Source organism: Macaca mulatta, chromosome 1 (genome assembly GCF_049350105.2).
Source record: "Macaca mulatta isolate MMU2019108-1 chromosome 1, T2T-MMU8v2.0, whole genome shotgun sequence".
Classification (NCBI taxonomy): domain Eukaryota; kingdom Metazoa; phylum Chordata; class Mammalia; order Primates; family Cercopithecidae; genus Macaca; species Macaca mulatta.
In genome coordinates this window covers 37,830,824-37,843,753 of record NC_133406.1, presented here as the reverse complement: position 1 = coordinate 37,843,753, position 12,930 = coordinate 37,830,824, and the positions used below count along the sequence as shown (strand labels likewise).

The 12,930-nt window shown below is 37.5% G+C and overlaps 1 protein-coding gene and 2 pseudogenes across 1 annotated transcript in view; 1 reads left to right on the top strand and 2 right to left on the bottom strand.

The window, feature by feature from the left end:
* ACBD6 (acyl-CoA binding domain containing 6) overlaps window positions 1-12,930 on the top strand; it is a 209,313-nt gene that overhangs the window by 64,255 nt on the left and 132,128 nt on the right. Inside the window, 1 exon segment of the mRNA NM_001261348.2 lies at window positions 11,528-11,610. Within this exon segment, the coding sequence (NP_001248277.1) occupies window positions 11,528-11,610 (83 nt within the window).
* Window positions 5,655-6,206, bottom strand: LOC144329465 (non-selective voltage-gated ion channel VDAC1 pseudogene; annotated as a pseudogene).
* Window positions 6,431-7,651, bottom strand: LOC100429430 (non-selective voltage-gated ion channel VDAC1 pseudogene; annotated as a pseudogene).

Sequence of the window (12,930 nt, the reverse complement as noted above, 5' to 3'; positions counted from 1 at the left end):
GCTGAATACCAGAGAGGATGATCCTTTATTGACAGTTCCAGAGATCTGCAGAGGGGTCCCTTTGGCTGAATACTAATCTATGCATGTAGAAGAGGCCAGGGAAAGAAACATAAGAAAGCAGTAGGCCAATTTCTGGAGCTGACATAGGACTGAGAATATTTTGTTTCCTACCAGTCAGGAGTAAAATGAAAATGCAATATGTGGGGCATATGGTAGAGGCCTCAGAAGGGTTTCACTTCAGTAGCTATGCTAAATTAAATGCTATATCAAAGGCTGCTTTGCCCTTGCCTTAGCACTGCTTAAAATTGAGCCTCAAAAGGATCAGACTGATTCCAAGTAACTTAATGCATGCCAAAACAAAGTCCAACATAATTTAAAGGAGCACAACAAAATCCAGCAAGCAAGAATGTAAAATTTATTACAATGCCTTGCTTACAGTAAAGGTCTTTAAAGCTTGCCAAAATGAAAAAAAAAAGTGGGGGCAGGAAAATATGACCCAGGAGAAAAACCTGTCAATAAAAGTAGATGGTGGAAATGATAAAGATGATAAAATAACAGACAAGGACATGAAGACACTTATTTTATAAATATATACTATATATTCAAGACAGTAGAGGAAACCGTGAACATATGTAGAGAGAAATGGAAGATACAAAAATATCCAAATGGAATTTTTAGATATGGAAAAATATAATAATCTGAAGTAAAAAAATATACTGGATATGATTAACAGCACATTAGACATTACATAAGATCAGTGAACTTGAAGCTCGAAGATGGAACAAGTGAAACTAATCAAAATGAAGCACAGAGCATAAAAAGACTGAACAAAAAAAGAACAGAACTTCAATGAGCTGTGGGAAAATATAATGCAATGTAGCATTCATGTAATTGGAGACCCAGAAAGGAGAAAAAATGTGAGAGAAGACAGAAACAAAATTTAGTTAATAATGGCTGAAATTTCAAACAGTTGATAACCTGTAAACCACAGTTTTTCAATCTTTGCCCCATTGATATTCTGGGCCAGAAAATTCTTCATTATGGAGGGTATCCTGTACATTGTGGGACATTAAGCAGCGACTCTGGTCTCTATTCACTAGATGTCAATAGCACTGCATAGTGTGACAGCTAAAAAATTGTCCCAGATATGCCAAACATCTGTGGATGCAGATGGCAAAAAAAAAAAAAAAAAAAAAAAAAAAAAAACTGTCCCCAGTTGAGAGTCACTTCCATAAACCCATAGATCCAAGAAGCTCAATGAACCCCATGCAGAAGAAATGTAATGAAACCATACAATACATATCAAATTGTTGAAAGCCAGTGAAAAGAGAAAAAAGCAGACAGAAAACATAAAGATAAACAAAGGTAGAACTACAGCAGAGTTCTTTTCAGAAGTTTGAAGTCAATAGGTTGACAACAAAAAGAAAAGATGATCAACCTATAATTCTATACTCAGTTAAGATATAATAGCTTTCAAAAATGAAGGTAAACTTTACTTAACATAATGGGTATTTATGAAAAACCCAGAGGTAGATCAGGAATAAGACAAGGATGTTTGCTTTCACCACTCCTGTTCAACATTGTATACATAAATTCTAGCCAGAGCAATTAGACAAGAAAAATAAAGAAACAGCATCCAAATTGGAAAGGAGGAAATAAAAATGTTATCGGTGACATGATCCTATACAGTATATAGAAAATCCAGAGAATCCACAAACACACTGCTAGAGTTAATATATTAATTCAGCAAAGTTGCAAGATATAAGATCATAAGATCAGCATGCAAAAATCACTGTGTTCTTTAGACCATCAACGGATACTCTGAAATGGAAACAAACAAAAAAATTCCATTTACAGTAGCCCTCAGGAGAAAAAAAAAAGCCTGGGAATTTTAACCAAGGATGTGAAAGATTTTATACTGAAAACTATATTGCTGAAAGAAATTAAAGAATACCTAAGTTAATGGAAATTCATCTTGTGCTCATGGATTGGAAGATTTAAATTTATTTAGATGGCAGCACTGGCCAAGTCAATCTGATTTATATGGAATTGCAAAGGGTCCCAAATAGTCAAAAGTATTGAAAAAGAGCAAAACTAGAGGATTCAAATTTTGCAATTTCAAAATTTACTATAAAGCTACAGTAATTAAAACAGTATGGTACTGGTATAAGGATAGGCATATGGAAAAGAATTGAGAGTGCAGAAATGAACTCTCAAGTTTAGGGTCAGTTGATTTTCAACAGGACCATTCAGTGGGGGAGAAAATAATCTCTTCAACAAATTATCCTGGAACAACTGGATATCCATATGCAAAAGAATGAAGGTACATTCCTATCTTGATATATATACAAAGATTAACTAAAAATGGATCAATGACCTAACTGAGTTAAAACTCTGAGTCTTGGCCGGGTGCTTTGGCTCATGCCTGTAATCCTAGCACTTTGGGATGCCAAGGTGGGTGGATCATCTGAGGTCAGGAGTTCGAGACCAGCCTGGACAACATGATGAAACCCTATCTCTACTAAAAATACAAAAATTAGCTGGGCATGGTGGCAGGCGCCTGTAATCCCAGCTACTCGGGAGGCTGAGGCAGGAGAATCGCTTGAACCCGGGAGGTGGAGGTTGCAGTGAGCTGAGATTGTGCCACTGTACTCTAACCTGGGTGATAGAGCAGGACTCAGTCTCAAAAAAACAAAAAACAAAAAACAAAAAAAACCACAAAACCCAACTCTGAGTCTTCGAATAAAACATAGAGGTATGTCTTAATAAACTTGGATTTGGCCATGGATTCTTACATAAGGCAGGAAAACCTCAAGCAACGAAAGAAAAGATAAGTAAATAGGACTTCATCAATGTTAAAAACTTCTGTGCTTCAAAGGACATTATCGAGAAAGTAAAACAGGAAATTTTTGCAAATCATATATTGGATAAGGGTCTGCTATTCAAAATATGTAAGTAACTCTTACAACTCAACAACAGAAAGAACCCAACTAACAAATTGTCAAAGAACTTAAACAGACATTTCTCAAAAGAGAATGGTGTATAACAACCTGAGTTAGTCTTTTGAGTGGTATTTCATTGTGATTTTGAATTTCGAGTATGGTATTTCAAGCCACAACAAAATACTGCTTCATACCCAGTAGGTTGTCCACAATAAAAAAAGATAATAACAAGTTTTGGCAGGGATGTAGAGACATTGAAACTGTCTTAGATTGCTACTAGGACTGTACAATGGTGTAGCTGCCATGAAAGACAGTTTGGTGATTCCTCAAAAAGTTAAAAATAGAATTACCAGTTTTTTTGGGTATATACAGGAGTGGAATTGCTGGGTAATTTGGTACTCAAATACCTGTATACAGATGATCATAGCAGCAGTATTCACAATAGCCAAAAGTGCAAACAACCCAAATGAATTTGGTATTGGAATGTACATAAAATAGACTATTAATCATAAAAAGGAATGAAGAACCAATACGTGCTATAATATAGATGAGCCTTGAAAACATTAAACCAAGTGAAAGAGGCCAGACATAAAAGATTACATAGTGTATGATTCAATTTATATGAAATATCCAGAATGGTTAAATCCATAGAGACAGAAAGCAGATCGGTGGTTGCCAACGTTTTGGGGGAGAGGGGAATGGGGAGTGACTGCTTAGTGGGTTCAAGGCTTTTTGGGGGGAATGACAAATATGTTGTGGAACTAGATGGAGCTGGTTGCACAATATTGTGAATGTATTAAATGTCACTCAGTTGTACATGTTAAACTGGTTAATTTTATGTGAATCTCATGTCAATACAAAAATAAGTAAATGTGAAGTAAAGAGTTTTCAAGGCTGGGTCTGGTGGCTCATGCCTGTAATCCCAACACTTTGGGAGGCTGAGATGGGCAGATCACTTGAGATCAGGAGTTCGAGACCAGGCTGGACAACATGTTGCAACCCCATCTCTACTAAAAATGCAAAAATTAGCCGGGTGTCATGGTGGGCATTTGTAATCCCAGCTGCTCGGAAGGCTGAAGCAGGAGAATCGCTTGAACCCAGGAGACGGAGGTTGTAGTGAGCTAAGATTGTGCCACTACACTCCAGCCTGGGCCACAGAGTGAGACTTCATCTAGAAAATAAAAATAAATAAAAAATAAAACTTTTTCCAAATAAACAAAAGCAGGTAATTCATTGCCAACTGAACTGAACTATAGTAAATTTAAAGGAACTTCACATGAAAGGAAAATTATATAAGATGGAAATTTGGACCTCCATAAAGGAATGAAGAGTCCTGGAAGTGCTAAATATATGGGTAAATTTAAAGGACTTTTAAAAAATTTTAAAATCTCTTTAAAAGATCACTGAACTTCTAATTTTAGCCTCAACATGTGAAGAATCTGCAAGTTTTCACTCCTGTCCTTAACAATACAGTAATCTGACCAAACTGAAAATCAAAGACTGTTCTAGATCCATCAGAGATTTGAGGTACCAGTTCAAACTGCCATCCCCTAAACTAGAGAGACAGGTGAATGCAGAGAATCATAACCAAGATAACAAAAGATGCTTGGGCCATAAACTGGTAAAAACACTTCATTGGTAATGGATGAATTGCTGGAGGCTGAGTGTTTACTAGGGAGTCAAAAACTCCTCCCCAGTATTTTTTTTTTTTTTTTTTTTTTTTTTTTGAGATGGAGTCTCGCTGTGTCGCCCAGGCTGGAGTGCAGTGGCGCGATCTCGGCTCACTGCAAGTTCTGCCTCCCGGGTTCACGCCATTTTCCTGCCTCAGCCTCCCGAGTAGCTGGGACTACAGCGCCCACCACTACTCCCAGTTAATTTTTTTTTTGGTATTTTTAGTAGAGACGGGGTTTCACCGTGTTAGCCAGGATGGTCTCGATCTCCTGACCTCGTGATCCGCCTGTCTCGGCCTCCCAAAGTGCTGGGATTACAGGCTTGAGCCACTGCGCCTGGCCAAGTTTTTTTAAGTGATGCTAATTACAGCATTTGAAGGGGAGGATCTAACTCCACACAAAATGGAAGACTCTAAAATGTACCCATTAAACTGCTAAAAAACAAATTGAGTGGTGGGAATACAACAGAAGTCCAATTTAGATTCTGAGTGTTGTCACCATGTGATTACAGTCACACACACACTTTCAAGCTTATAGCTGAAGCTCCTGGAAGCTATTTCATACTCTGGTGCAAGGGCAAAAAAACAACGCAAGAAAGAATAAGTCCTGAATTACTGGCTTTATCACATCCACCCTCTCCAACCTAAAATGGCACAAAAGAAACAGTGACCACACCACCCTGCAGACGTTTTGGTGTAAAAGAGGTGATGATGAACTGGGGTGGGAACAGGTCATGAAGATCTGTCTAAAAAAATCCCATTCGGGTGAGTTTGTACACACCATCAAGCAGCGAGCCTCTCATCAATTAGGGTTAGGAAACCAAGGTTTGATTCTCAGGAAATCACAATTTCTTTCATTTACTCAATAAAATTTACAAAGTACCTACATATTATCAGCTTCCACTTGCAGTCATTTCTAGATAAAAAAGAAACGTGGTATCTCCAAGGGGCCACCAAGTTACCCCCAAGTCTACCACTGAAAGGACCTTTTTTGGAAATGGTTTCTTCTGTACCTCTGAAAGGGTAGCATCTTAAAGCTGAATCATCTTTAACCTGGAGGTCTAACATATTTAGTAATACTTGCTTTCCAGACATCCAACATTAAAAGATACAGTAAATTCTGAAGGTAGCTATGTTGCAAAATGTTTAAAGTTAAACAATTGTGCAGTATTCATTTATGCTTGAAATTCCAGGCCTAAACCAAGCTTGTGGCCACCAGCATTGACGTACTTGCCATCCAGAAGAGCTGACAGTGTCAATTTGATACCTGGCTTTAGGGTCTGAGCATATCCTAAACCTGTCTGGCTGGAGTTATTCACTTTAGCTGAGAAGCAGGTGTCAGGGTCAATCTGATACTTGGCTGCTATTCTGAAGTGCATGTTACTGTTTCCTGCTGTCCAGGCAAGATTGACAGCGGTCTCCAACTTGTTGTTCACCTTCTGGTAAACAGAGCTGCCAAACTCTGTCCCGTCTTTCACATTAGTGTGAAGCTGGAATTCATCAGTCTTGTAGCCAACTGCAAAGTTGCTCTGGTTCACTTGGGACTTTGCAGTCTCAAAATTTATCTGGGCCGTGCGCGGTGGCTCACGCCTGTAATCCCAGCACTTTAGGAGGCCGAGGCGGGCGGATCACGAGGTCAGGAGATCAAGACCATCCTGGCTAACATGGTGAAACCGTGTCTCTACTAAAAATACAAAAAAAAAAAAAAATTAGCCAGGTGTGGTGGCGGGCGCCTGTAGTCCCAGTTACTAGGGAGGCTGAGGCAAGAGAATGGTGTCAACCCGGGAGGCAGAGCTTGCAGTGAGCCGAGATCATGCCACTGCACTCCAATCTGGGTGACAGAGTGAGACTCCATCTCAAAAAAAAAAAAAAATCATCTGGTAGCTGGCCAGCCAGGCCTCGTAACCTAGCACCAGAGCACCTGGATGGAAGGCCTAAGCAATGCCGAAATCCATGTCGCAGCCCAGGTTAATGTGCTTCCACTTGTACCCTGTGTTGATTTTAGCATTTTTTTTCCCCAGCGTTAGGTGAGAAAGATGAATCGAAGGTAAGCTTCGGTCCACGTGCAAGCTGAACTTCCACGGTAATCTCAGTGCCAAGTGTATTGTTGGTGTTCCATTTCTCCATAAACGTCAGGCCATCCGTACTCAGTCCATCTGTACTTGGTTTCCAGACTGCCCATCACTTTGGTGGTCTTAGTGTTGGCTGAGGCTGAGCTTGTGAATTCCATTTCATTCTCAGATTTTGCTTTCAAATCAAGCTTTATTAAGCCAAATCCATAAACCTTGGTGAAGACATCCCTTTCAGTTTTGCCAAGATTGTCATTTGTGGGTGCCACAACCACCTTCTGCTTAGAGGCATTGGTGGCAGGCTCAGTGGCAGCTATGGCCTGTTGAGGTAGTTTTATTCTATTCCTGGTTTATTAATACATGTGAGGTATACATTGGTTTGGTCTGGAAAGGCAGGACAACTCGAAGCAGAGACTTATATGTAGGTCATAGGTGGATTCAAAGATTTTCTGATTGGCAGTTGGTTGAGAGTTAAGTTATTATCTAAAAGCTTGGAATCAATAGAAAGGAATATCTGAGTTAAGGGTTTGTGGAGACCAAGGTTCTTTCTATATAGATGAAGTCTCATAGGTGGCCACTGTTAGATGCAATAGATGACAATTGTTTCCTGTTCAGATCTTTAAAAGATTCTTCAGATCTCTCAGCTCATCTCTTTAGGATCAGAAAAAGGCCTGGAAAGGAAAGAGGATTCTTTACATAATGTAAAATTTCCCTTTTAAGAGATGGCTTTGCAGGGCCTTTTCAAAATATGTCAAATATATTTTGGGGTAAAATATTTTGATTTCATCCAGGGCCCGCTTTCTGTCATGTGATGCTATGCTGGAGTCGGGTTGGAATTTGATATCTTATTGATACAAAGAGTCTTTTTTGTCAGTTGTAAGATCTTTGTTTTAATGTTAATGCTGGTCAGTTGTTCCTGAATACCAAAGGGAGGAAAGTATAATGAGGCATGTCCAGACCCGACTTCCCATCGTGGCCTGAGCTAGGTTTTCGGGTTTCTTTGGAGAAACCTTAGCTGAGAGGAGGGGTTCATCCAGTTGGTTGTAGGGCTTAGAATTTTATTATTGGATTACAAGGAGATGTGTAGGGTGAGGCATGGAGGAGGGAACATGGAGCTTTCATGACCTCTCTCTGGGCATGCCACCCTCCAGGGACCTCCATGTGTTCTTCTATCCCCAAGCTCCCAGCACCCATTCCTCTTGGGTTTCATGATGTCAGTATTCCTTCCCCTAGGGTATAGGGCAGGACTCTCTCTGGGGATTGTGACCCACAATCAGAAAGTGTAACTTGGGGCAGGTAAAAGGAGGGCAGGAGAAAGTCCCATAGATTCTCTTTTCTGAGGCTTGCTCTTGAGGCCTGACACACCTAATTATATAATGAAAGACTGTAACAAGGGCTATAGGAGTTAGAAGTCAGGAACCATGGACAAAAACAAATCTCTTGTGTGCGTGCTCTCTCTCTCGCTCTTTCTCTCTCTGTACACACACACACACACACACACACACACACACACACACACACACACAGCATAACACCACAGATGCCTTTTATTTCTTGTCTGATCACTCTGGCTTGGATGCCATCTTGAAAAGAAGTGATGAGAATGGATATCCTTGCCTTGTTCCTGATCTTAGAGAGAAAGCTTTTAGTTTTTCACCACTGAGTATGTTGGTAGCTGTGGCCTTTTCATATATGGCCTTTATTCTGTCGAGGTAGTTTTATTCTATTCCTAGTTTATTTAGTGTTTTTATCATGAACACATGTTGAATTTTGTCAGATGCTTTTTCTGTATCAATTGAGATGATCATGTGGGTTTTGTCCTTCATTGTGTTAATATGCTGTGTTATATGATTGATTTTTGTGTGTTGAACCATCTTTGCATTCCAGGAATAAATCCCACTTGATCATGATGTATAATCCTTTTAATACAGTGTTAAATTCAGTTTGTTAATATTTAGTTGATTTTTCTGATCAATATCCTGGGATATTGGTTTTAGTTTTCTTGCAGTATTTTTGGCTTTGATATGAGAATAAGGCCTCATAAATTGAGTTAGAAGTGTTCCCTTTTCTTTAATTATTTTGAAGTTTGAAGAGGATTGGTGTTAATTCTTTAAATTTGATAGAATTCTCCAGTGAAGTGATCTGGTTCTGGGCTTTTCTTTGTTGGGAAGTTTTTTTTTTTTTTAATTACTGATGGAGTCTCTTTCTTGGTGATAGGTCTGTCAGATTTTTAATTTCTTCGTGATTCAGTCATGGTAGATTGTGTGTTTCCAGAAATTTATTCATTTCTTCTAGGTTATCCAGTTTTTTGGCATATAATTGTTCATAGTTATCTCTTATGATTCTTTGTATTTCTGTGGCATTAATTGTAATATCGCCACTTTCATTTCTGAGTTACCTGACTTCTTTTTTCTAAGTTAACCTAGAATAGCTCATTTCTTGTGTTGCTGAATAATATCCTATTTTATGGGTGTATCATTTGTTTATTAATCTGTTTAAGGACATATTGGATTTTAGCCATTCCAATAGGTGTGTAGTGGTTTCTCATTTTTGTTTTCATTTGCGTTTCTTTAATGACATGATGTTTAAACATCTTGTCACTCGCTTATTTCCTATCTCTGTATCTTCTTTGATAAGTTGTCTATTTAGATCTTTTACTCACTTTTCATTGGGTAACTTATTTTCTTAGTGTTGAGTTTTAAGAATTCTTTGAATATTTTGGATACCAGTTCTTTATTAGATATGTGTTTTGCAAATTTTTTTTCAGTTTATGGCTGGTCATTGCATTGTCTGAACAATATTTTTCACAGAGCAGAAATTTTCAATTTTAATTCAATTTAATAAAGACCTACTAATCATTTTTTTCTCTCATGGATTATATATATATATTTTTTGAGACAGAATCTTGCTCTGTTGCTAGACTGGAGTGCAGTGGTGTGATCTTGGCTCACTGAAACTTCTGCATCCAACTTCTGCAAGCAATTCTTGTGCTTCAGCCTCCCAGGTAGCTGGTACTACAGGCATGCACTACCATGCCTGGCTAGTTTTTTGTATTTTTAGTCGAGGTAGTGTTTTGCCATGTTGGCCAGGCTGGTTCCTGACCTCAAGAGATCCACCTGCCTCAGCCTCCCAAAGTGCAGGGATTATAGGTGTGAGCCACTGCACCCGGCCTGTCATGGATTTTGATATTGCATGTAAAAAGTCATTGCCAAACCCAATATCACCTAGATTTTCCCCCATGTTACCTTCTAGGAGTCATTATTTTTTAAGAAGCTATGCTTGCCACTTCATACTTGGTTCTATCTCTATTTTTTTTTTCCTTTGGTATCCAGTTTTCTCATTTTTAGTTTTATTTATGTAGTTATCATCTCGAGCACCAAGTATGTTTTAGTTTTATCCTATGAATGGAGCATGTATTTGGAATATAATTGGATTAAGTAAAATAAGTTCTCCCTTTGTACCCCTCACCTTATAATGAGGATACATACTGATAAATCCATTAAAAGTCAAAAATGTTGTAAATTGAACCATTGTAAGTTGGGGATCATCTCTACTTTTTTTGGGTATAAAGAAATACATTATCTATCCCAGAAATCTTCATAGCATTTATTCTCTAAAAATGGCCCTCAGAGCACAGAGAAATCTGTCATTTACCTAGTGCTTCTTGTTTGCTAGCATCATACTAATACACTTTATATACTTTGTCATTTAATCATGTTAATAGTTGTTGTCTATGATTTTATAACTTTGTTTCTATTACAAGTTGATAACTGACTTGATTCATCTCAAAATTTTACGTTTTTTGAAGCCTTAGTGTGTTAGGAACAGATAGAATATGCTATCTCTGGGGGCGGGGGGAGTCTTTTTCCTCAGTCCAGTGATCCACAGACTGAAACAAACAATTAAAAAAAATAAAACAAAACTCGTACTTCTCTTAAGTACTGAAAAAATGTGTGTGGGGATTGTCTGTATTTTATTTGAAGTAAAACTAGTCTTTTTGCAGTCAAATTAAATCATAATGTAATTTTGATTCTAAAGGAATATTTATGTCCGGAATCAGAGTTTTGACTTTTGCAGGATGTCCTGTACTAAAAGCTGTCAATACATGGGGCTTTGCAGAGGTTGCACTTTGATCCTTGCAGACAGTATTATCCAGGTTCATTGCTTCCACATTACATATTTTAGAAGAATCTTATTACTAAATTGATTTTACTCTTGTAAATTAGAATCTTATTCCTAAATTAATTTTATTCTTGTTCTGAGAACATAGGGGGGCAAGACCTATTGAATCCTTGAGTTTGGAAAGTATTTCTGTGTAGTTTACTTCTTTTTTCTTTTATTTGAGATATAAACCTCCTTTCCTATCCCTCTTCTATCTTTTCTCCTTCCTTTTTTTTTTTTTAATCTAAAAACATTTTCTTTGTAATTAAATTTGAACTTTTATTGTAATGTAGCTTCTTATTTGGGAACTTTTATTTTATAAATCTAGATATGATTTTGCTGATCACATTCATGTCTAGGATTTGTTTTTCTTTTCCTCACCTGAATATCCATATTTACCACATTGAACATCATCTCACAGTCAGCTAGGAGAATTGTTTTTTGGTGGCTCCAGAAGGTTGTACTGAATACCTTAGATTGCCAGCATGTACCCATTCCACTCCTATGATGAACTGAGAATCTTATTGCCTTTCTGTTACCACCTTAAAATTTTTACTAGGGTTTGAAGAGATGGTTGAGGGTAAAATCCTTAGTCTTTCTTAGCAAAATAACATTTTGTAACTGATTTAAATACATACTGTTTTAACCCATTTGTCTTTTTTTCACTTTTTTCCCCCTTCCCACAGATACCAGAGAAGAAAGGAAAAGAAGCAAATACTGGTTTTGGTGGGCCAGTTATTAGTTCTCTATATCATGAAGAAACCATCAGGTAATTTCTCTTCTGATCTTTGATAATAGAAATATATAAGCCTCTGTGTGTGTGTGTGTGTGTGTGTGTGTGTGTATGTATATGTATGTGTATATATGTACTACATGTTTTTAATCCTGAACTCTTCAATTTGTGAAGCATTCCTTCTTAACATGAAACTGATTTGGTGGTATTTGCAAGCAGAACAATAAATGACAGGAAATAAGTTTTTAGGTATATAATCTTTAAAATCAATTAAATGTCTGAACCAGTGCCAGAGAAGTGTCTGAATAAGTGATAATAATTACTTTTCATCAGTGTCTAATAACAGCTGTCTCATTCAGTGGCTTTTCCCCACACAAGTAGTTGGTGGGACAAGATGTTGTATCTCAGTCTAAAGCTAAGGATTTTTGTGTTAATTTTCCTTAAAATACTACTATTTCTTTTAAAGATTTTAATTTTTTAATTTGTTTAATTAAAATTTAGTTTGCTCTAAATTAGAAGTCATTTTGGAGTATAAAATGATACAGCCACTGTGGAAAACGGAAATTTCCTTGGAAAGTTAAAATAGAATTACCATATTATCCACCAATTCTGCTTCTGGGTATGTATCCAAAAGAAAGCAGAATATCAAAGACATATTTGCACACCCATGTTCATAGCAGCATTCTATACAGTAGCCAATAGATGGAAGCATCTGTTGACGGATGGATAAACGAATTGTGGTATATACAATGGAATATTATTCAGCCTTAAAAAGGAAATTTTGACACCTGTTGCAACATGTATGAACCTTGAGGACATTATGCTAAGTGAAATAAACAAGTCACAAGGACACAAACACTTTGCGATTATACTTACATGAAGTATTTGAAGTAGTCAAACTCACAGAAACAGAAAGTATTCAAAAATGAGAGAGGCAGTAAAATGGTGGTTGCCAGGAGCTAGGGGATAGGGGAAATGGGAAGTTGTTTAATGGGGACGGAGTTTCAGTTTTACAAGATGAAAAAGTTATGGAGATTGCACAACAGTGTGAATATACTTAACACTACTGAACTGTATACCTAGAAATACTTTTAACTTAGTTTTTGAAAGTGAGGATCATATTTTACCCATCTTTGCATTCTCACTATCTGAGGAAGTCCCCCAAACTTAGTAGATCTTCAGTGAAAGTGCTCAGAACTTGGGAGGCAGCCACAGCTGCTTCTGTTGAAGAACTGATAGTTTAGTGACTTGCTTCTGCAGAGTTAGCCTAAGAGCCCTATTGTAAAACTGAGAGCTGCTAGTTTGGTTCTTCTGCGATATGCCCATCCTCACCTCTTTCCCTTAAACAACAAAAAA